Here is a 21,700-nt window from a genome sequence, read left to right as displayed (position 1 = left end):
AGGCTGTGGGTGTTTTCCTTCCCAGCTGTCACATTACAGAAAAAAGGGATTGAGTAAGTGTTTAACTGTACCAGAATCAACAAATAACAGCAAACATGAGCACGTGGCTGATGTCACAACACATCTCATGTTCCTTTTTGGATGCATGACCTTTGGAAACAGGGATTGCCAAAACAAATTATTCATGTAAGTATTGGAATTGATTTAACTTTCGGGTTTTTTAATTTGTAGATCACAGCCTTGCGAGACATTGCAAAAGATCCAGTTCAAATGGAACCTTTGGTACAATCCTTGTTTCTACGATAGAAGCTACATGCAGCATGCGTTATGACCAAATGACGGCATTCGCTAATCACTCACTTCTAGTCCTTGCTGCTCCAATCAAGAGGGAGGAGTAGATTACAGAGAGAGAACACATTATGAGAAGACTGGTTATTTCTAGGATAGGGTTAGACTTAGTTTCGGGCTAGCATTAGCAGTTAGGGCTAGGATTAGCAGGGTTAAGGGGTTAGGGTTTGGTTGGTTAGGCGTTAGGGGCGATAGAATTAGGGTTTGGGGGGGATAGGTTTATGGTTTTGCAATTAGAGGGTTTGGGTTAATTTACTGTTGGGGTTAGATGTAGGGTTGAGGTACAGTTAGGATTAGGGCTAGGGTAGGGTAACGTTTAGAATTAAGGCTGAAATATGCTCTTGGTGACAAACACAGGCAGGCTCCTCCCACTCCGAAGCCTCTGGCGGACCTTGATGTGCACCTCCAAAAAATTCTAGCTAATTTAGCTTTTTGTAGTACATCAGTGTGAGTGCTCAGAGAGTATGGGGTATCAGACTGTCTGATTTTGGCGGTCCACTCCCTGTATGATCAGTGTCAGAGCTTGGTCCGCATTGCCGGCAGTAAGTCGGACACGTTTCCAGTGAGGGTTGGACTCCGCCAAGGCTGCCCTTTGTCACCGATTCTGTTCATAACTTTTATGGACAGAATTTCTAGGCGCAGTCAAGGCGTTGAGGGGATCCGGTTTGGTGGCTGCAGGATTAGGTCTCTGCTTTTTGCAGATGATGTGGTCCTGATGGCTTCATCTGGCCAGGATCTTCAGCTCTCGCTGCATCGGTTCGCAGCCGAGTGTGAAGCGACTGGGATGAGAATCAGCACCTCCAAGTCCGAGTCCATGGTTCTCGCCCGGAAAAGGGTGGAGTGCCATCTCCGGGTTGGGGAGGAGACCCTGCCCCAAGTGGAGGAGTTCAAGTACCTCGGAGTCTTGTTCACGAGTGAGGGAAGAGTGGATCGTGAGATCGACAGGCGGATCGGTGCGGCATCTTCAGTAATGCGGACGCTGCATCGATCAGTTGTGGTGAAGAAGGAGCTGAGCCGGAAGGCAAAGCTCTCTATTTACCGGTCGATCTACGTTCCCATCCTCACCTATGGTCATGAGCTTTGGGTTTTGACCGAAAGGACAAGATCACAGGTACAAGCGGCCGAAATGAGTTTCCTCCGCCGGGTGGCAGGGCTCTCCCTTAGAGATAAGGTGAGAAGCTCTGTCATCCGGGGGGAGCTCAAAGTAAAGCCGCTGCTCCTCCACATCGAGAGGAGCCAGATGAGGTGGTTCGGGCATCTGGTCAGGATGCCACCCGATCGCCTCCCTCGAGAGGTGTTTAGGGCACGTCCGACCGGTAGGAGGCCACGGGGAAGACCCAGGACACGTTGGGAAGACTATGTCTCCCGGCTGGCCTGGGAACGCCTCGGGATCCCCCGGGAAGAGCTGGACGAAGTGGCTGGGGAGAGGGAAGTCTGGGGTTCCCTGCTTAGGCTGCTGCCCCCGCGACCCGACCTCGGATAAGCGGAAGAAGATGGATGGATGGATGGGTAGTACATCATCTCCATACTTGCCATGGGCGGGGTTGTGAGGGGTGGCGGGGTTTGGTGGTAGCGGGGGTGTATATTGGAGCCCGGAGAGTTAGGGCTGCAAGAAATTCTGGGTATTTGTTATGTTGTGTTTATGTTGTGTTACGATGCGGATGTTCTCCCGAAATGTGTTTGTCATTCTTGTTTGGTGTGGGTTCCTAGTGTGGCGCATATTTGTAACAGTGTTACAGTTTTTTATACGGCCACCCTCAGTGTGACCTGTATGGCTGTTGAGCAAGTATGTCTTGCAGTCACTTACGTGTGTCTGTTGAAGCCGCATACAACATGTGATTGGGCCGGCACGCTGTTTGTATGGAGAAAAAGCAGACGCCAAAGGCAGTGCCATCACAGCTCGCCCTCAATATTGTTGTCCGGGTAAAAATCGGGAGAAATTCAGGAGAACGGTTCCCCGGGAGAATTTCGGTAGGGGCACTGAAATTCGGGAGTCTCCCGGAAAAATCGGGAAGGTTGGCAAGTATGATCATCTCCAGGTTTTCCACATGTCCTTTGGCTCGACTCATTCAGGGGTCGCACAACCCACCTTCACCAACGTCCTCTCCTCCTCTTCTCCTACAATAAAAGGGACGGCTATTTCAACATTATTTGTTCCAGCTCCAACAATAATGTGGATGTACTCCAGTCGCCAATGTTTACGACTTCTACATGTACACACAGGAAGCTAATGGTTAGTCAACGAGAGTTGTGGTTGTCATCAGCCCCACGAAAGAGCTGTAAGGGGACACAAACTTTGTGATGTGAGAGCATATTTCAGACTTTAGGGGTTTAGGGTTAGTCAAATCATGTCAATTTTGCTTATCTAGCACCAATTCGCAACAGAAGTGATCCATAAATGCATCACACATAGAGCAGGTCCAGGACTTTGCTACTCTTACATTAAAGAGAACAAGTTGAACCACACATAGGCAAGCACTTGGCGACGGAGGAAAGGGAAAATTCCCTTATGGCAAGAAACTTGAAACAGAAACCAGGCCCAGCGGGGTGGCCGTCTGTCTGGGCCGGTTGAGACAGACAGACAGAGTAGCGGGACAGAGGGTAGGTAAAGAGAGAAATAAATATTTTTGATAATTGCTTACTTCAGCTTGTAGGATTTCTAGTCGTGTCATGTGCTGGCTTGCAGACGTATTCTTCTCCCTGAAGTCATCCCGTAATGAATGGACCTGAATGGTTAGCTGCCTCTCCACCTCAGCAGCCTGAAACAATGTTCAATTTGAGTGAGAACATCTAGCATCTCTTTAAACAGATAACAAGAACACCAACACAGCTCATAAACCCGTCAAGCCATTTAACTCGCCACACAAGAACAGACAAACACAATAGAAAAACCTGCAGAATGACCAGTGCTAAAACTTCAAAGAGAACTTCCGAAACAGCTCAAGCATTCATATTTTCTGAATGGTGTGCGGGTTTGGGTTGTAAACAGGGTCAATGTTTGTAAAGTGTCAAATACAAGAACACATAGGGCTAACCTTGTACTCAGTTAAGCTAGTGAAGTAGAACAGAGGATTAACAAATACCTCCTCCTTAGGGGAACATTTGGTTAGGGTATTTAAATGTAAAACTTCCCACCTAATGCTCTTCCGGTAAATAAAGCAAAACCTCAGAGGTTCATGGGCTTTTTCCAGAAGCACTAAATATTTCCCTGCTTGTGCAAACATGTGTTTGTGCAGACTTGGGCAGCATCATCCTTGCGTGTGTCATTAAAGGACTTGTGGGATCAGGCTACATGACACCTGACTGAGCTTCACCTGCACTCAGGAAGCTGATAAACAGGATGATTTCCATGGCAACAGCATTTGAAAAAAAGTTCACTTTTTCAAACTGCAGCATTTGGTTAGCATGGCTAACATGTTGAGTGAGGGTTTGAATCTGCCCTTCTCTTTCATGTTTTCCCATGTGTGTAATCAGGGACTAAATTGTCCACATGTGAATCTGAGTGTAAATGTTTTTTATTTATATGTGTCGTGCGATTGGCTAGCGACCAGCATACTTGCCAACCTTGAGACCTCCGAATTCTAGAGATTGTGGGGGGAGGAGTATATTTATAGCTAGAATTCACTGAAATTCAAGTATTTCTTTTATATATATATATATATATATATATATATATATATATATATATATATATATATATATATCTTTTATATATATATATATATATATTTTATATATATATATATATTTTATATATATATATATATATATATATATATATATATATATATATATATATATATAAAATTCAAGTATTTCTTTTATATATATATATATATATATCTTTTATATATATATATATATATATATATATATATATATATATATATATATATATATATAAAATAAATACTTGAATTTCAGTGAATTCTAGCTATAAATATACTCCTCCCCCCACAATCTCCCGAGTTCGGATGTCCACAGTTTCCAAAAACAATTTGAAATGTGGACTCGTCAGACGACAGAAAAATTTTCCACTTTGTATCAGTCCATCTTAGATGAGCTCAGGCCCAGCGAAGCCGACGGCGTTTCTGGGTGTTGTTGATAAACGGTTTTCGCCTTGCATAGGAGAGTTTTAACTTGCACTTACAGATGTAGCGACCAACTGTAGTTACTGACAGTGGGTTTCTGAAGTGTTCCTGAGCCCATGTGGTGATATCCTTTACACACTGACGTCGCTTGTTGATGCAGTACAGCCTGAGGGATCGAAGGTCAGATGATATTACGGACCGTAGATGGTGAAATCCCTAAATTCCTTGCAATAGCTGGTTGAGAAAGGTTTTTCTTAAACTGTTCAACAATTTGCTCACGCATTTGATGACAAAGTGGTGACCCTCGCCCCATCCTTGTTCGTGAATGACTGAGCATTTCATGGAATCTAATTTTATACCCAATCATGGCACCCACCTGTTCCCAATTTGCCTGTTCACCTGTGGGATGTTCCAAATAAGTGTTTGATGAGCATTCCTCAACTTTATCAGTCTTTTTTGCCACCTTTCCCAACTTCTTTGTCACGTGTTGCTGGCATCAAATTTTAAAGTTAATGATTATTTGCAAACCATTGTAGTTTGCACCATTGCAAACTACAATGGTTAAAGTACGTTATATATATATATATAAATACTTGAATTTCAGTGTTCATTTATTTACACATATACACACACATAACACTCCTATCTACTCATTGTTGTATTTGAAAGTGCAATGCTTTGCAGCCAGTAGCACAGCCTTTGAAGGAGCATAGGTATGGGCAGCATCTGTGAAATGTAATTTGCAGGAAAGGAGTGAGTTTAGGGTTGAATTGTCCATCCTACGTTCTATTCTCTGTCACTATCTTTCTAACCGTCTTTTCTAACCATACTGTTATGTTTTTGGACATTACTACTTGCCGTAGTTTTGAAGCAATGCATGATGGGAATCCGGATGTTGTGTGTCAGTGTATTAACGTGCCGGCTGGAATAAACACACGCTGAGAAATAGCTCCGTGCCTGCCTACTTTATGGGTTATAGATAAACCTATGGATAACGGAGACATATATAATAGTCTCCTTCTTGTTGTGTGCGCAGTTGCGCATTGAGCTCCAAAAGCCGTAGATGTTATAATGTGACTGGGCCGGCACGCTGTTTATATGGAGGAAAAGTGGACGTGACGACAGGCTGTCCTCACTCAGGTCCGGCTGGAAATCGGGAGAAATTCGGGAGAATGGTTGTCCCGGGAGATTTTCGGGAGAGGCACTGAAATTCGGTAGACTCCCGGAAAATTCGGGAGGGTTGGCAAGTATGGCGACCAGTCCAGAGTGTTAGCTGGTATAGGCACCAGCTTAGATCGGCTGTGTAGAAAATGTATGGACAGACTTTCTAAAACTCATTGAGAAAATCTTGTCTGAGTTTAGATATGGGTACATGGCATACAAACGATTATAAATAAATAATGTTTTGACTGACACTGTCACATAAATAAGTGCAGCACCATACTGAAGGAGAAACCTCTCTCTAATAGTTTGCATCTTATTTTTACCCAATCAATCAAGAGCTGAGTCAGAAGGCAAAGCTCTCGGTCTACCGAGCTATCTACATTCCTACTCTCACCGAAAGCATGACCGAAAGAATAAGATCGCGGATACAAGCGGCCGAAATGAGTTTCCTCAGAAAGGTGGCTGGCATAGGGTGAGAAGTTCAGTCACCCAAGGGAGACTCGGAGTAGAGCCGCTGCTCCTTCGCTTGGAAAGGAACCAGCTTAGGTGGTTCGGGCATCTTGTGCGGATGCCTCACGAGCGTCTCCCTAGGGAGGTCCTCGTTGTACTACTGGGAGGAGACCCCGCGGCAGGCCGTGGACTAGATGGGGGGATTACATCTCCTCTCTGGCCTGGGAACGCTTCGGGATTCCCCAGGAGGAAGTTGCTAATGTTGCTCTGGAGAGGGAAGTCTGGGGGTCTCTGCTGGAGCTGTTGTCCCTGCGACCCGATTCCGAATAAGCAATTGAAGATAAATGGACGGATGTATCAATTGGGTAACTGAACAAATCACACACATATCAATCTCATGCACTAATGTTTTGCACCATTGCAAACTACAATGGTTAAAGTACGTTTCGCTAGAGTAAACATGAGTTCTCGAGGTTAAGGAAGATTTTTACATCATGTTTTACAGTACCTGAACTGTGACACTGGTCTATGCAGAAACCAGCTATGCAGCCGGTCATGTCCACTTCAGGGTCAGGTCAAAGCCATAACCTGACAAACTAAATGGTGGCAGACTCAGATAATGACTGACTGACCCATCATCTCACTTAGTCTACCTATGAATTTGAATCAGGGCAGGACAAACTAGCAAGGCACAATGTGTCTGCAGCATTCAGGGCGGCAAATTAGGACTCTTGGCAGAGGGACATATGCCTTGTAAAACCTTTTCTCTGTCCACTGACTAAACTAGTATTAGACCGTGTGTGGACCGGGTACATGTGAATATTTACTGCATGGCAGGACTTCAAGCAAACAGAGCAAATCTGTCAAATATAACCCTGCAGTGGTTTAGAATTAGGACTGATCAAGCAATGACTTGTGGCCTTAGCTCTCCTGGAATGTTCTTGATTTTAAGGCAGGATTGATGTGTACAAGTAGATGACTTATTTACAAATGTGTTCAAATATGTCTGAAGGCTTTACAAAGAAGAAATGCATGTGAAAATCTATTTACCCTGTCCCTTAGAACAGTCATTACTTCCTAAGTACCGCATATGCATTCTAAAGATCGACCGATATGTTTTTTCCGGGGTCGATACGATACCGATTATTACTAGTTAAAGAGGCCGATAACTGATATTTGGAGCCGATATTCATTTGCAATAAAAGTTAGCTAAACATAACTAGTTTACTTCACTAAACAGCTGGACAAGTGCTGCTTTGATAAAAGATATATTTTACAAACAGAAAGTTACAGGAATGTACACATAATCCCATGTTTACATCTCATTGTGCAACATGTGAATGTTTTAGTGGGACCTAAATGCGATATCTGAAAGGGGTACAAAGTATTTCCAAAGCAGGACCCCCCCACCTAGTACAGAGCTCATGAAAAACAATATTTTTTGTTATTGTCATTGTAAGTGGGCCAAAACACTTATATTAGAAAATAATCTTCATGGAAATGACTCCTGTCATTTGATTCTAATAACACATTTAACTTGTTATTTAGTCAGGTTTGGGACTGGTTTGGCCACAGTTCATGTGCATGTGTGACGTCGCTCACAGGTGCTCCACTGAATGCTCAAGTAGCTTTTGCGTTTGCTCAAGCATATGGAAAATTAGAGGGAACATTGTTTGGGAGTATCCATAATACACCGATAGAGCATACTTGCCAACCTTGAGACCTACGATTTCGGGAGGTGGGGGGTGGAGAGTGGGGGGCGTGGTCGGGGGTGGGGCGGGGCGTGGTTGGGGGCGTGGTTAAGAGGGGAGGAGTATATTGACAGCTAGAATTCACCAAGTCAAGTATTTAATACATATATATATATATATATATACATCCTGAAAATATGCAAACAAAACTGTGTTTAGATAATTGATACTTCAAACTTGCATAAATAAATATTAAGGAATATAACATAACTTGGCTTCTGAGAGCTTCAAAATGTAATGAATAAAATGCTAAAGTTGTTGATAAACAAGCAATTATTTAAATAATTAAATATGGTAATTTTAAATGAATTATTATGATCATTTAAAATTAATTATTTCAAATATGTTTATTTTAATGTATAATTCTTTGGCTGGATGTAATAAGGAGTCAGAAATTATACAAATAAAAATACAATTAATTTGGATGTTTTTAGCAAAATATAGTAAAAATGTATTTAATTTTTTTTTTTTTAATTAATAAATATATTTATTTTTAGGTAAGATAAACATAATAATACAATTTGTCGCTAGTCTGGATGATTTAGTTCTTGTCACCCTGTTGTCCTCCCGTCGTGAAAAAAGGCTGTCCTCACTCAGGTCCTCATGGAGCTGGAGGGGGCGTGGCCTCCAGCTCCGGCTGAAAATCGGGAGATTTTCGGGAGATTTTCGGGAGAATATTTGTCCCGGGAGGTTTTCGGGAGAGGCGCTGAATTTCGGGAGTCTCCCGGAAAATTCGGGAGGGTTGGCAAGTATGCGATAGAGAGAAGTTTTTATTTACACGATGAGTCGGGTGTGTCTTGACCTCCGCGGCGGAGGCTCCGTCGAACCCCTAAGGCCGACTCACCGAGCCCCTAGGGTTCGATCGAACCCAGGTTAAGAACCAGTGACATAGAGGTAGAGCACTGTTCCACATAGAGAGAACTGCAGAAGTGGGACCAAGTCATTGTTTTGCAAGTCACAAGTAAGTCTCAAGTCTTTGCCCTCAAGTCTGAGTCAAGTCCCGAGTCAAGACAGGCAAGCCCCGAGTCAAGTCCAAAGTCAAGACTGGAAAGTCTCAAGTCAAGTCCTAAGTCCTGCATTTTGAGTTTCGAGTCCTTTCAAGTCCTTTTAACCACAGACTAATATATTAACACAGATTGTGTATGCTTTTCAAACGCTGTATTTATTTATTAAAACAAGTGCATTTTAAATTGCAGGAAAGAAAATTGTGCTGACATTGCACTTCATAATAGCACTATTAACCAGTCATTTTAAACATTAACTCATTCCTTTACAGAACAAACACATTGAAAAATAAAGTGCAAATGTACTTATTTGTACAAAAGTGTTAACATTGAAAAAACATGACATATACGTGAACATAACAAAAAAGTTGTACTTTTTATATGTCAGGGCCCTATGCTGCATTGCATTTGCAAAAGACCAAATTAGCCAAGAGTCTGTCAGTCATTTGTGCACGATGGGGGCGTAGTATGATGCCACCATGGCTGAAAACTCGCTCCACTGGAGCACTGGAGGCAGGCACTGCCAAGACTCTCATGGCCACTCGGAACAGTGAAGGAAGAGTCTTCATGTTCAATGCCCAGAACAAAAGGGGGGAGAGAGTTTTTTTGGGTTGGTGCACTACTTGTAAGTGTATCTTGTGTTTTTTATGTTGATTTAATTAAAAAAAGAAAAAAAATATATATATATTTCTTGTGCGGCCCGATACCAATCGATCCACGGACCAGTAGCGGGCCGCGGACCGGTGGTTGGGGACCACTGAGGTAAACAACCAACAGTATGTCAGAAAGCTAGCTAAAACGGTACACTTATTCATAATATAGTATACATTTTAACTGACCTTTATTTGACTATTTTTGTCTTTTTTTAGGTGGCTAAAATACGCGGTGCTGCTGACCGCCGTCTAACGTTACGTGTGATATGTTGACTAACGTAACCCTGCTTAAAAAAAATCACTGAACAAAAAGTATGAATAAGGTAGTGAACTGCAACAGATTCCTGTGTTTGCATTAACGTTATAACGTTAGCAGTGAGTTTACAGCCTCACTGATTTAACTACACAGCAAATAAAAGTCACGTTACTTAGCCAATAAACGTTATCTTACATTCAAAACTTACCGTTCTTTGTGCAACTTCAAATGCCGGACGAAGTTGGAAGTTGTTGCCTCTCCATCAGTCATTTTCGAACCGCATGTGTTGCATACTGCAAACCGTTTTGTGTTGACCACCTCGTAATTTTTATACCCAAACGAACTTATTTTAGGTATCATTTTTTGTTCACTGGCGTGTGGTTTGGACATGTCTTCTTCGTTGGTTGTCCTGCAATTTGATTGGATGAATGCTGTGTGATGAAAACAAAGTAGATCTAATTTGATTGGCTGTTGTACTGAGACCACACCAGCTGACACACGCAACGCTGATAGACAAGTACACAATGAAAAATACGGAGCGCTCCCGAATAACTTTTTCATCTTTGGGTTTTGGGGAAAGTAGCAAGTCATGTCAAGTCATGTCAATTCAAAAGGCTCAAGTCCAAGTGAAGTCACAAGTCATTGATGTTAAAGTCTAAGTCGAGTTGCAAGTCTTTTTACATTTTGTCAAGTCGAGTCTAAAGTCATCAAATTCATGACTCGAGTCTGACTCGAGTCCAAGTCATGTGACTCGAGTCCACACCTCTGGAGAACTGAGTAAAGAGACAAGGTCTCAGATGCATTCTCTCCTCCTGCATTTGTCATTGCTGCCAGATTCTACTGTAAATGTAAGTGGTCTGTGTATAATTCACATCGGAGCTCAAGCGCATCAGAGTCCGCTTGTTTGGTCCGCGCCAGGGTTTGAATGATTGTTAGCGCACACACACCAGAGTTTCCTTTAACTGACCCAGCATGACAAGTATGAATGCAGCACCAGTAATTAACTTGAGTGAGGGGCTAAGTTGTGTTGGTTGCCAACTGGCTGCATATGGAAGGCTATTAGGAAGGATTACAGCCTAATCCTCTCTGTGTTGCATCTTTCTCTACCTCTTACATCACTGCTTGTGGATGATGCTCCTTAACACGTGAAGGGCATACTGTATATATTCTCCTCTTTCTTGACACACTTGGCTCATCCGAAGTCCAACAGCATTAGTATCAATCAATCAATCAATCAATCAATCAAAGTATATTTATATAGCCCTAAATCACAAGTGTCTCAAAGGGCTGCACAAGCCACAACGACATCCTCGGCTCACATCAAAACATAAATTAATGTTGTTACCCTAGGGTAAACTAAATAACACATGGCTCACTGACAAAGCTTAACCTATTGTTACTATAACAATCTACAGGGTTAATATAGGTTGCTTCTCTTTCTTCCCCTCCATTTTTCTGCTTTCTTTTGTATCTCTAGTTATCATTATGTATATGTATTGTTGCCTTTGAACAACTGTATTGTTAATAGAGGTAAGTTATTGGTATTATTCATTATCAATAGCGCTATTTCTATTGGTATTTGTATTGCTCCATTTGTAGTGTAATAATGTTCATTGTCATTTCTGTATTATTTATTTTGCTAACTGCTTCTTTGCTATCACTTTTACCATCATATTTGTACATATTGTATTTGCTGATGTTGCTCTATTGTTGTTGTTGTGTTTGCTGTTGTTGTTTTTGTCTCTCTGTCTTATCCCCCTCTTATCCCCACAATTTCCCCCTCTGTCTTCCTTTTTTTCTCTTCCTATCCCCTCCTGCTCCGGCCCGGCTGCACCAAATAATAACATAAATACATTTAATAAAGTCAAATACAAATAAGGCAACAAGAGAAGTATCCCACACTTCTCTTTTGTAAAATAAATCTGAACAGCCGATATGGGCATCTACTTCAACTTAATTGATGTAGTTTAATAGCCTAAGTGTTATTTTAGAGTCGTGTTTTGGTGCTCTGATAGACTCATAGTTAACAAGGTGGAGTTCTATGGGTGTTTTTTATCTTCACTTTTATCGTTTTCGCCATAAATGTCAGGTGATTGTGATAGTCCATATCACCCATCCCTACAGGCCTTGAATTTGACACCTGTGGTCTAAATGCCTTAAAGGACCATTACATTAATAACAGGAGATTAACAATACTGCTTTTTAACCATTTCTTCAGTATTTTCTGTGTAAGCCAGTGGTTCTTAACCTGCGTTCGATCGAACCCTAGGGGTTCGGTGAGTCGGGCTCAGGGGTTCGGCGGAGGTCAAGACACACCTGACTCATCGTGTAAATAAAAACTTCTCCCTATTGGCGTATTACGGATACGGCAACAGCAGAAGTCAGACTGATTTGCAGGTGTGTAATTTGTTGTGAGTTTATGCACTGTGTTGGTTTTGTTCTTTGAACAAGGTGATGTTCATGGACGGTTCATTTTGTGCACCAGTAATAAATATGGTAACACTTTAGTATGGGGAACATATTCACCATTAATTAGTTGCTTATTAACATGCAAATTAGTAACATATTGGCTCTTAACTAGTCATTATTAAAAAAGTACTTATTATGCATTATTTTGCATGGCCTTATTATAACCCTAACCCTAACCAAATAACTCTAAATTAAGTCTTTGTTACTTAGAATATGTTCCCCATACTAAAGTGTTACCAAAAACATTTAACTTTGTCTTGAATTTGAAAAATAAAATTTTATTTTTCACTTAAGAAGGGTTCGGTGAATGCCCATATGAAACTGGTGGGGTTCGGTACCTCCAACAAGGTTAAGAACCACTGGTGTAATTACAGAATACAGTAACAAGAAGTTGTAAGTGCAAAAATTCTGAATCGATCAATTCTGTGCACAGACAACAAATCTTTGTGTGGACATCCAGCCCTTGTTTTCCAGGCAAGAAAGTTTCTTTCCACCAGAACCTCCTCTGTTTTTAGGTCACCTCTGTAGTGCTGTGCAAGTTTGTATACACTGCTGTCATCTGTGCAACCTTTCCCTGTTTGCAAGTTGCCTGCTAGCTTGTCCATGCAACAACACTCCTTATGTGTTTGGGACCTGTCATGCTTACCGTATTTTTCGGAGTATAAGTCGCTCCGGAGTATAAGTCGCACTGGCCGAAAATACACAATAAAGAAGAAGAAAAACATATATAAGTCGCACTGGAGTATAATTCGCATTTTTTTGGGGAAATCTATTTGATAAAACCCAACACCAAAAGTAGACATTTGAAAGGCAATTTAAAATAAATAAAGAATAGTGAACAACAGGCTGAATAAGTGTACGTTATATGAGGCATAAATAACCAACTGAGAACGTGCCTGGTATGTTAACGTAACATATTATGGTAAGAGTCATTCAAATAACTATAACATATAGAACATGCTATACGTTTACCAAACAATCTGTCACTCCTAATCGCTAAACCCCATGAAATCTTATACGTCTAGTCTCTTACGTGAATGAGCTACCGTATTTTTCGGAGTATAAGTCGCACCTGCCGAAAATGCATAATAAAGAAGGAAAAAAACATATATAAATCGCACTATGAAACGCCAAACTATGAAAAAAACTGCGACTTATAGTCCAAAAAATACGGTAATATTATTTGATATTTTACGGTAATGTGTTAATAATTTCACACATAAGTGAATTATGTGTGAAATTATTAACACATTACCGTAAAATAAAAAATAATATTATTTCGCTCATAGCTACTTATGATAAGTCGCTCCTGAGTATAAGTCGCACCCCCGGCCAAACTATGACAAAAACTGCGACTTATAGTCCAAAAAATACGGTACTAAAGATGACTAAAGATTTCTTACACTTACACTTTTAATATTATTTGATATTTTGCGGTAATGTGTTAATAATTTCACACATAAGTGACTTATGTGTTAATAATTTCACACATAAGTGACTTATGTGTGAAATTATTAACACATTACCGTAAAATAAAAAATAATATTATTTAGCTCATAGCGACTTATGATAAGTCGCTCCTGAGTATAAGTCGCACCCCCGGCCAAACTATGAAAAAAACTGCGACTTATAGTCCGACAAATACGGTACTAAAGATGACTAAAGTTTTCTTACACTTACACTTTTAATATTATTTGATATTTTATGGTAATGTGTTAATAATTTCACACATAAGTGACTGATATGTGAAATTATTAACACATTACCGTAAAATAAAAAATGATATTATTTAGCTCATAGCAACTTATGATAAGTCGCTCCTGAGTATAAGTCGCACCCCCGGCCAAACTATGACAAAAACTGCGACTTATAGTCCGAAAAATACGGTACTAAAGATGACCAAAGTTTTCTTACACTTACACTTTTAATATTATTTGATATTTTGCGGTAATGTGTTAATAATTTCACACATAAGTGACTTATGTGTGAAATTATTAACACATTTTGTTAATAATTTCACACATAAGTGACTTATGTGTGAAATTATTAACACATTACCGTAAAATATCAAATAATATTATTTAGCTCATAGCGACTTATGATAAGTCGCTCCTGAGTATAAGTCGCACCCCCGGCCAAACTATGAAAAAACTGCGACTTATAGTCCAACAAATACGGTACTAAAGATGACTAAAGTTTTCTTACACTTACACTTTTAATATTATTTGATATTTTGCGGTAATGTGTTAATAATTTCACACATAAGTGACTTATGTGTGAAATTATTAACACATTACCGTAAAATATCAAATAATATTATTTAGCTCATAGCGACTTATGATAAGTCGCTCCTGAGTATAAGTCGCACCCCCGGCCAAACTATGAAAAAACTGCGACTTATAGTCCAACAAATACGGTACTAAAGATGACTAAAGTTTTCTTACACTTACACTTTTAATATTATTTGATATTTTATGGTAATGTGTTAATAATTTCACACATAAGTGACTGATGTGTGAAATTATTAACACATTACCGTAAAATATCAAATAATATTATTTAGCTCATAGCGACTTATGATAAGTCGCTCCGGAGTATAAGTCGCACCCCCGGCCAAACTATGACAAAAACTGCGACTTATAGTCCAAAAAATACGGTACTAAAGATGACTAAAGTTTTCTTACACTTACACTTTTAATATTATTTGATATTTTGCGGTAATGTGTTAATAATTTCACACATAAGTGACTTATGTGTGAAATTATTAACACATTACCGTAAAATATCAAATAATATTATTTAGCTCATAGCGACTTATGATAAGTCGCTCCTGAGTATAAGTCGCACCTCCGGCCAAACTATGACAAAAACTGCGACTTATAGTCCGAAAAATACGGTACTAAAGATGACTAAAGTTTTCTTACACTTACACTTTTAATATTATTTGATATTTTACGGTAATGTGTTAATAATTTCACACATAAGTGACTTATGTGTGAAATAAATAATTTCACACATAAGTGACTTATGTGTGAAATTATTAACACATTACCGTAAAATATTTAAAAAAAAAAAAATTTAGCTCATAGCGACTTATGATAAGTCGCTCCTGAGTATAAGTCGCACCCCCGGCCAAACTATGACAAAAACTGCGACTTATAGTCCGAAAAATACGGTACTAAAGATGACTAAAGTTTTCTTACACTTACACTTTTAACCATTTAGATGTATTCAGTGTTTGTTGTGTAATTCGCAAGCATCACTGGAACCTCCTAAAGGCTAAGCCCCTCCCTTTTCTTCAAGCTTAGTGACGCCCCTGGCGGGTTCCACTGTATTTACTCATTTTGTTAACAAATTAATCTCATCTGAGACCTGTGATTCATAATCATTTCTATGCAATATCTGTCAATATGCAGAGTGGTATTGCATAAGCGTGCAGACCAATCACTTTAAATTATTCATCATAATCTTCTAAGGCACACCTTTCACAAAAAAATGACGGCGCATCACTTGGCTGAGCAGCTTCTATCGGCTGGGCAGACCTGACCTGACTACCGATCAGAACGAAATACACACATGAATATTTTCCTTTGCATGGATTTCTATGTGTCGTGGAAGAGAACTTTAAGAAGCATTAATGACCATGTGACTCAAAGCCTAAACTAAATCGTCCATGCAGATTGGTTCAGGAGGCCTGAAGCAGCATATCTGAAGCACACACACACACACACACACACACAGCGCTTCCTCACCCTTCGAAGTTGGTCCCGCAATCTATGGTTCTGTTCTGACAGTTCACTGATGGCCTTGGTTTTGTCCCTGTCGGTTTCTCTCAACTGGACCTGGTGTCGCTCCAGATCTCCTTGCAGCTGCTGAACGTCGCTCTCCAACTCGGCCACGCGACTCTCCCACACCCCCTCTCGACTTTCCAGACGCCAACGCAACTCATGCTTCTCCTGCTCCAAGTGCTTCGGGAGAAGAGAAGTGGTACAGAATTAGATATTACATCAGCAGTTGTCCCATTTTAAAATCTGTGTAAAGTAGGGGATGAGACGGTTTACGGAAAATATTCTAACTGTTGGCTTGACCTGACACAGTTTGGAGCGAATTTGTTATTCACAACATGGGGACGATGTGGGGACTCGGATTCCAATCCGTCCCCCTCACTTTTCCAACAGAGGATTAATGTTCCATTATTAAGATGAATTTTACATTGCAGAGTCCTAGAGGCTGTGACTGTAGAGGTCTATTATGACAGTAACACAACTGAAATAAAGAATAACAATTCAATGATGTGAGAGCCATGTCATCCCACAACTTGTGGACAATGTGAGATACAGCCACTGAAGCACATTCGATTGTTTTATTAACTACCGTATTTTTCGGACTATAAGTCGCTCCGGAGTATAAGTCGCACCGGCCGAAAATGCAGAATAAAGAAGGAAAAAAACATATATAAGTCGCACTGGAGTATAAGTCGCATTTTTTGGGGGAAATTTATTTGATAAAACCCAACACCAAGAATAGACATTTCAAAGGCAATTTAAAATAAATAAAGAATAGTGAACAACAGGCTGAATAAGTACGTTATATGAGGCATAAATAACCAACTGAGAACGTGCCTGGTATGTTAACGTAACATATTATGGTAAGAGTCATTCAAATAACTATAACATATAGAACATGCTATACGTTTACCAAACAATCTGTCACTCCCAATCGCTAAATCCCATGAAATCTTATACGTCTAGTCCAGGGGTCGGCAACCTTCAGCATACAAAGAGCCATTGGAGCCCATCTCCCCCCAAATAAAACCCACCGAGAGCCACGAACTCTGTTAGATTCCTAAAATGACGATAACACCACTTATAGTTTCCTTACACTTGTGTTATAGGACTTATGAAAATAAACACTTATTTGATGTATTTCTGGGTATAACGAAGCAAATTATCAAATTATTTTGAACATTAGAAAAAAATACACTGTTCCTTCCCTTATTAATGAATAAAAAAATTAAAATCAACTCATTCCAATGTTCTGAAGGCATACGACTGCGGCATATTCATTTGACTAAAAATTTAAAACAACTACCTAGTCGTCAATAAAAACAGCAAATTAATAAAAATGTAAATAAATAAAATGTTTCTCTTTTTTGATCTGTCCATTGCTAGGGGTTGACCGCTAACAACAATACAATTGCATGGCAGCAAGAGATGTCGCATAAGGGCTGTGACATACATTTCCATCGACAATATATTAAAATGTGTTTTATTTTCATATGACAAGATCCCAGAACTCTCCAAAATAACAACTGTTAAATTAAAATAAACTAAATAAAATTAAAAATAATAAATCAAGTAACCATTATTTGTTGAAATTCGGTTTCAAAGCCAAAGGGAGCCACGGCGGAGGCATGAAAGAGCCGCATGCGGCTCCAGAGCCGCGGGTTGCAGACCCCTGCTCTAGTCTCTTACGTGAATGAGCTAAATAATAATATTTGATATTTTACGGTACTGTGTTAATAATTTGAGTATAAGTCGCACCCCCGGCCAAACTATGAAAAAAACTGCGACTTATAGTCCGAAAAATACGGTAATGCTTGTCACCCTCACTTGGTAACAGGTACTTCCTTTTAAAAGGCACACACTCACCAACTCGTATCTCACAAAACCTCTCAATGTTATACACTTTATTACTTCAGAATTATTATTCCTATTACTTACTTTTGCTACTTCTCCGACATGCCAAAAACTCATCAATATTTTCCCCATGTTTACGTTGTTTTTGTTTATGTTTAAACCAAGAAAACTAGTGCTAATATAGCTTACGCTTCATTTTATGTGCCTATAAAGATTGTACATTACATTTTTTTGTGTACACTAATTCAAGGTTTAGAGCAGACTCGGGGGCTGCATTGGGGTAAAACAATTTGGCCTGGGGCCCGGCTGTGTATGTGTGTGTCTATATATATATATATATATATATATATATATATATATATATATATATATATATATATATATATATATATATATATATATATATATATACACACACATTTGTATATATACACATGTTGCCATCCAAGCAACGTCTTTTTCATGGACGCCCCTGCTTATTTCAGCAAGACAATGCCAAGCCACATTCTGCACGTGTTACAACAGCGTGGCTTCATATTAAAAGAGTGCGGTTACTACACTGGCCTGCCTGTAGTCCAAACCTGTCTCCCATTGAAAATGTGTGGCGCAATATGAAGCCTGAAATACCACAACGGAGACCCCGGACTGTTGAACAACTTAAGCTGTACATCAAGCAAGAATGGGAAAGGATGACACCTGAAAAGCTTCAAAAATGTGTCTCCTCAGTTCCCAAACATTTACTAATTGTTGTTAAAAGGAAAGGCCATGTAACACAGTGGTAAAAATGCCCCTGTAACAACTTTTTTGCAATGCGTTGCTGCCATTAAATTCTAAGTTAATGATTATTTGCAAAAGAAATTCAGTTTTTCAGTTGTAAGATTAAATATCTTGTCTATTAAATTGAATATAAGTTGAAAAGGTTTTTCAAATCATTGTATTCTGTTTTTATTTATCATTTACACAACCTGCCAACTTCACTGGTTTTGGGTTATGTATACTGTATATATATATAGTTTTATATATATATATATATATATATATATACATACATACAATATATATACCGGTATATATATATATATATATATATATATATATATATATATATATATATATATGAATCGCAGGTCTCAGATGAGATTAATTTATTAATTATATATATATATAAATATATATATATAAAACTATATATATATATTCCTCGCGCACTAATTGACTGAAAGAGTGCGCACTTGATATCATGTTATCGATGGAAAAATGCATTTTTAGACAATATGATTTAGGAGAAACCGAGAGTAACAAGCGGTAGAAAATGGATTAGAAAAGACAGACTTAAAAAAATAATAATTGTAGTTTGGGTTAGAGCTTTAGAGGTATTTTTCAGTTTTATTTTATAGAGTTAGATAAATGGTAATGGTGAATTATTGGCATATTTTGGTATACTGGTGTGTTGAAAAAGAACAATGTACACCGAAACGAATCAAAAACGGTGTCAAGTTCTGAAACATGGATTTTGTGAACCGTTCCATCCTAGCGTAAACTACTGTTGTTCTAGTAGGTGCTTTCGGGCATTGACTCGGTCGCAATTGGACTGTTTGTTTGCAACTTGTTGTTTTATGAGACATTTCACCTCTCACACAGGCAGGCTTTTTCAATGAATACTCAAAGACTAGATCAGTTACAGCCAGACTGGACTAGTCAGACTAGAGCTATCATATACAGTCTTTGAGCATGAGATGATTAATTAAACCTGCTCAAATGAGAGGTGTATTGTCAAGCCAGACCGGACTAGTCAGACTAAAGCTGTCCTATCAGTTCATGCTCAAAGACGAGATTGGACAGCTCGATTCTGACTCGTCCAGTCTAGCAGTGCTATGTCGTCTTTGAGCATGAAGCCTGCTTAGATATATGGCAAAGTGTCTTCTAAGACAACCTGAACATGTTTGTGATTGATTCATTGCCCTGGCTGAATATACAATGAGAAAGTTCAGACATATTTTACTCCAACTGCTTTACGGTAGTGCTCTGTACCAGTTTTTGATAGCTTTGAGCATTTGGTGGCAAAGCAAGAGAACCCCAAACAGTGTCAACAAAACAAGTTAAAACCCAAGACAACATCAATGAGTGATTTTGGAAAGCAGCTTAAATCTCTGAGCTTCACAAGGAGGATGAATATGGATGGAAGGGCTGAACAGATGTACAGTAGATTCAGAAGGTTGTGCACGGTGAGCCGATTAGTCTGCTGTTTTTTCCCCCCTCAGACCACATGTTGGCTAGTGTAAAGGATTTAAAAAAATAAGAACAAAAGCAATACAGCGTTTATTGTAAACATCATGCTGGGCAAGAGTTGTTTGCCATCTCGAACTGGAAAAACAACCAACACATTTACTGAGTGTATGCTTGTGGAAACTTTGCTGTCGTTTTTGTTCTTATATACTCAAATAACTTGAACAAACGGAGTTAAAGTCGACATCTGTAAGTGTCCAAAGTGCGGCCCAGGCGGCATTTTCAGCCTGCAGCTTGTTTTTGTCCCCCTGGCTCTAGACATACTATAAAAATAAAATGAGTTCATTATCAATGAGATATATTTTTAAGAATATTATGTTAATTAGCTTTGTTCTTACAACACAAAGCTAAGGTGTATATGTTTTGTTCAGATATCTTAGCATATATCAACCTACATTGTTTTGGTTTTAGCACCTTTTAATGTACAAAATATAACAAACTGGTAATTTTTTTGTAATGCGACCCTCACTGTTGGAACACCCATGGTCTATACTCGAAAAAGATCCCCACATGAGCAGGACTGTTACATTTAATCTACCTGTGCAGTCCGATCAAGTTGTCTTTACTACTTACAAACCCTGTTTCCATATGAGTTGGGAAATTGTGTTAGATGTAAATATAAACGGAATACAATGATTTACAAATTATTTTCAACCCATATTCAGTTGAATGCACTACAAAGACAACATATTTGATGTTCAAACTCATAAACTTTATTTTTTTTTTTGCAAATAATAATTAACTTAGAATTTCATGACTGCAACACGTGCCAAAGTAGTTGGGAAAGGGCATGTTCACCACTGTGTTACATGGCCTTTCCTTTTAACAAGACTCAATAAACGTTTGGGAACTGAGGAAACTAATTGTTGAAGCTTTGAAAGTGGAATTCTTTCCCATTCTTGTTTTATGTAGAGCTTCAGTCGTTCAACAGTCCGGGGTCTCCGCTGTCGTATTTTACGCTTCATAATGCGCCACACATTTTCGATGGGAGACAAGTCTGGATTGCAGGCGGGCCAGGTTAGTACCCGCACTCTTTTTGTACGAAGCCACGCTGTTGTAGCACATGCTGAATGTGGCTTGGCATTGTCTTGCTGAAATAAGCAGGGGCGTCCATGAAAAAGACGGCGCTTAGATGGCCATGTTGATGTAACACGTGGCTTGGCATTTTCTTGCTGAAATAAGCAGGGGCGTCCATGGTAACGTTGCTTGGATGGCAGCATATGTTGTTCCAAAACTTGTATGTACCTTTCAGCATTAATGGTGCCTTCACAGATGTGTAAGTTACCCATGTCTTAGGCACTAATGCACCCCCATACCATCACAGATGCTGGCTTTTGAACTCTGCGTCGATAACAGTCTGGATGGTTCGCTTCCCCTTAGGTCCGGATGACACGATGTCGAATATTTCCAAAAACAATTTGAAATGTGGACTTGTCAGACCACAGAACACTTTTCCACTTTGCATGAGTCCATCTTAGGTGATCTTGAGCCCAGAGAAGCCGGCGGCGTTTCTGGATGTTGTTGATAAATGGCTTTCGCTTTGCATAGTAGAGCTTTAACTTGCACTTACAGATGTAGCGACGAACTGT

At 39.5% G+C, this 21,700-nt stretch overlaps 1 protein-coding gene across 1 annotated transcript in view; it reads right to left on the bottom strand.

Annotated features, from left to right (window-relative positions):
* The window catches only part of LOC140679249 (BICD family-like cargo adapter 1), a 52,514-nt gene that overhangs the window by 29,447 nt on the left and 1,367 nt on the right, over nt 1-21,700 (bottom strand). Inside the window, exons 2-4 of the mRNA XM_072914272.1 lie at nt 15,939-16,154; nt 2,991-3,107; nt 361-372 (exon numbers count right to left, since the gene is read on the bottom strand). Of these exons, the coding sequence (XP_072770373.1) occupies nt 361-372; nt 2,991-3,107; nt 15,939-16,154 (345 nt within the window). The remainder of the gene's footprint in view (nt 1-360; nt 373-2,990; nt 3,108-15,938; nt 16,155-21,700) is intronic.

The sequence above is a fragment of the Nerophis lumbriciformis genome, linkage group LG12 (genome assembly GCF_033978685.3).
Source record: "Nerophis lumbriciformis linkage group LG12, RoL_Nlum_v2.1, whole genome shotgun sequence".
NCBI lineage: Eukaryota > Metazoa > Chordata > Actinopteri > Syngnathiformes > Syngnathidae > Nerophis > Nerophis lumbriciformis.
This window is presented reverse-complemented; position numbering and strand designations above follow the sequence as displayed.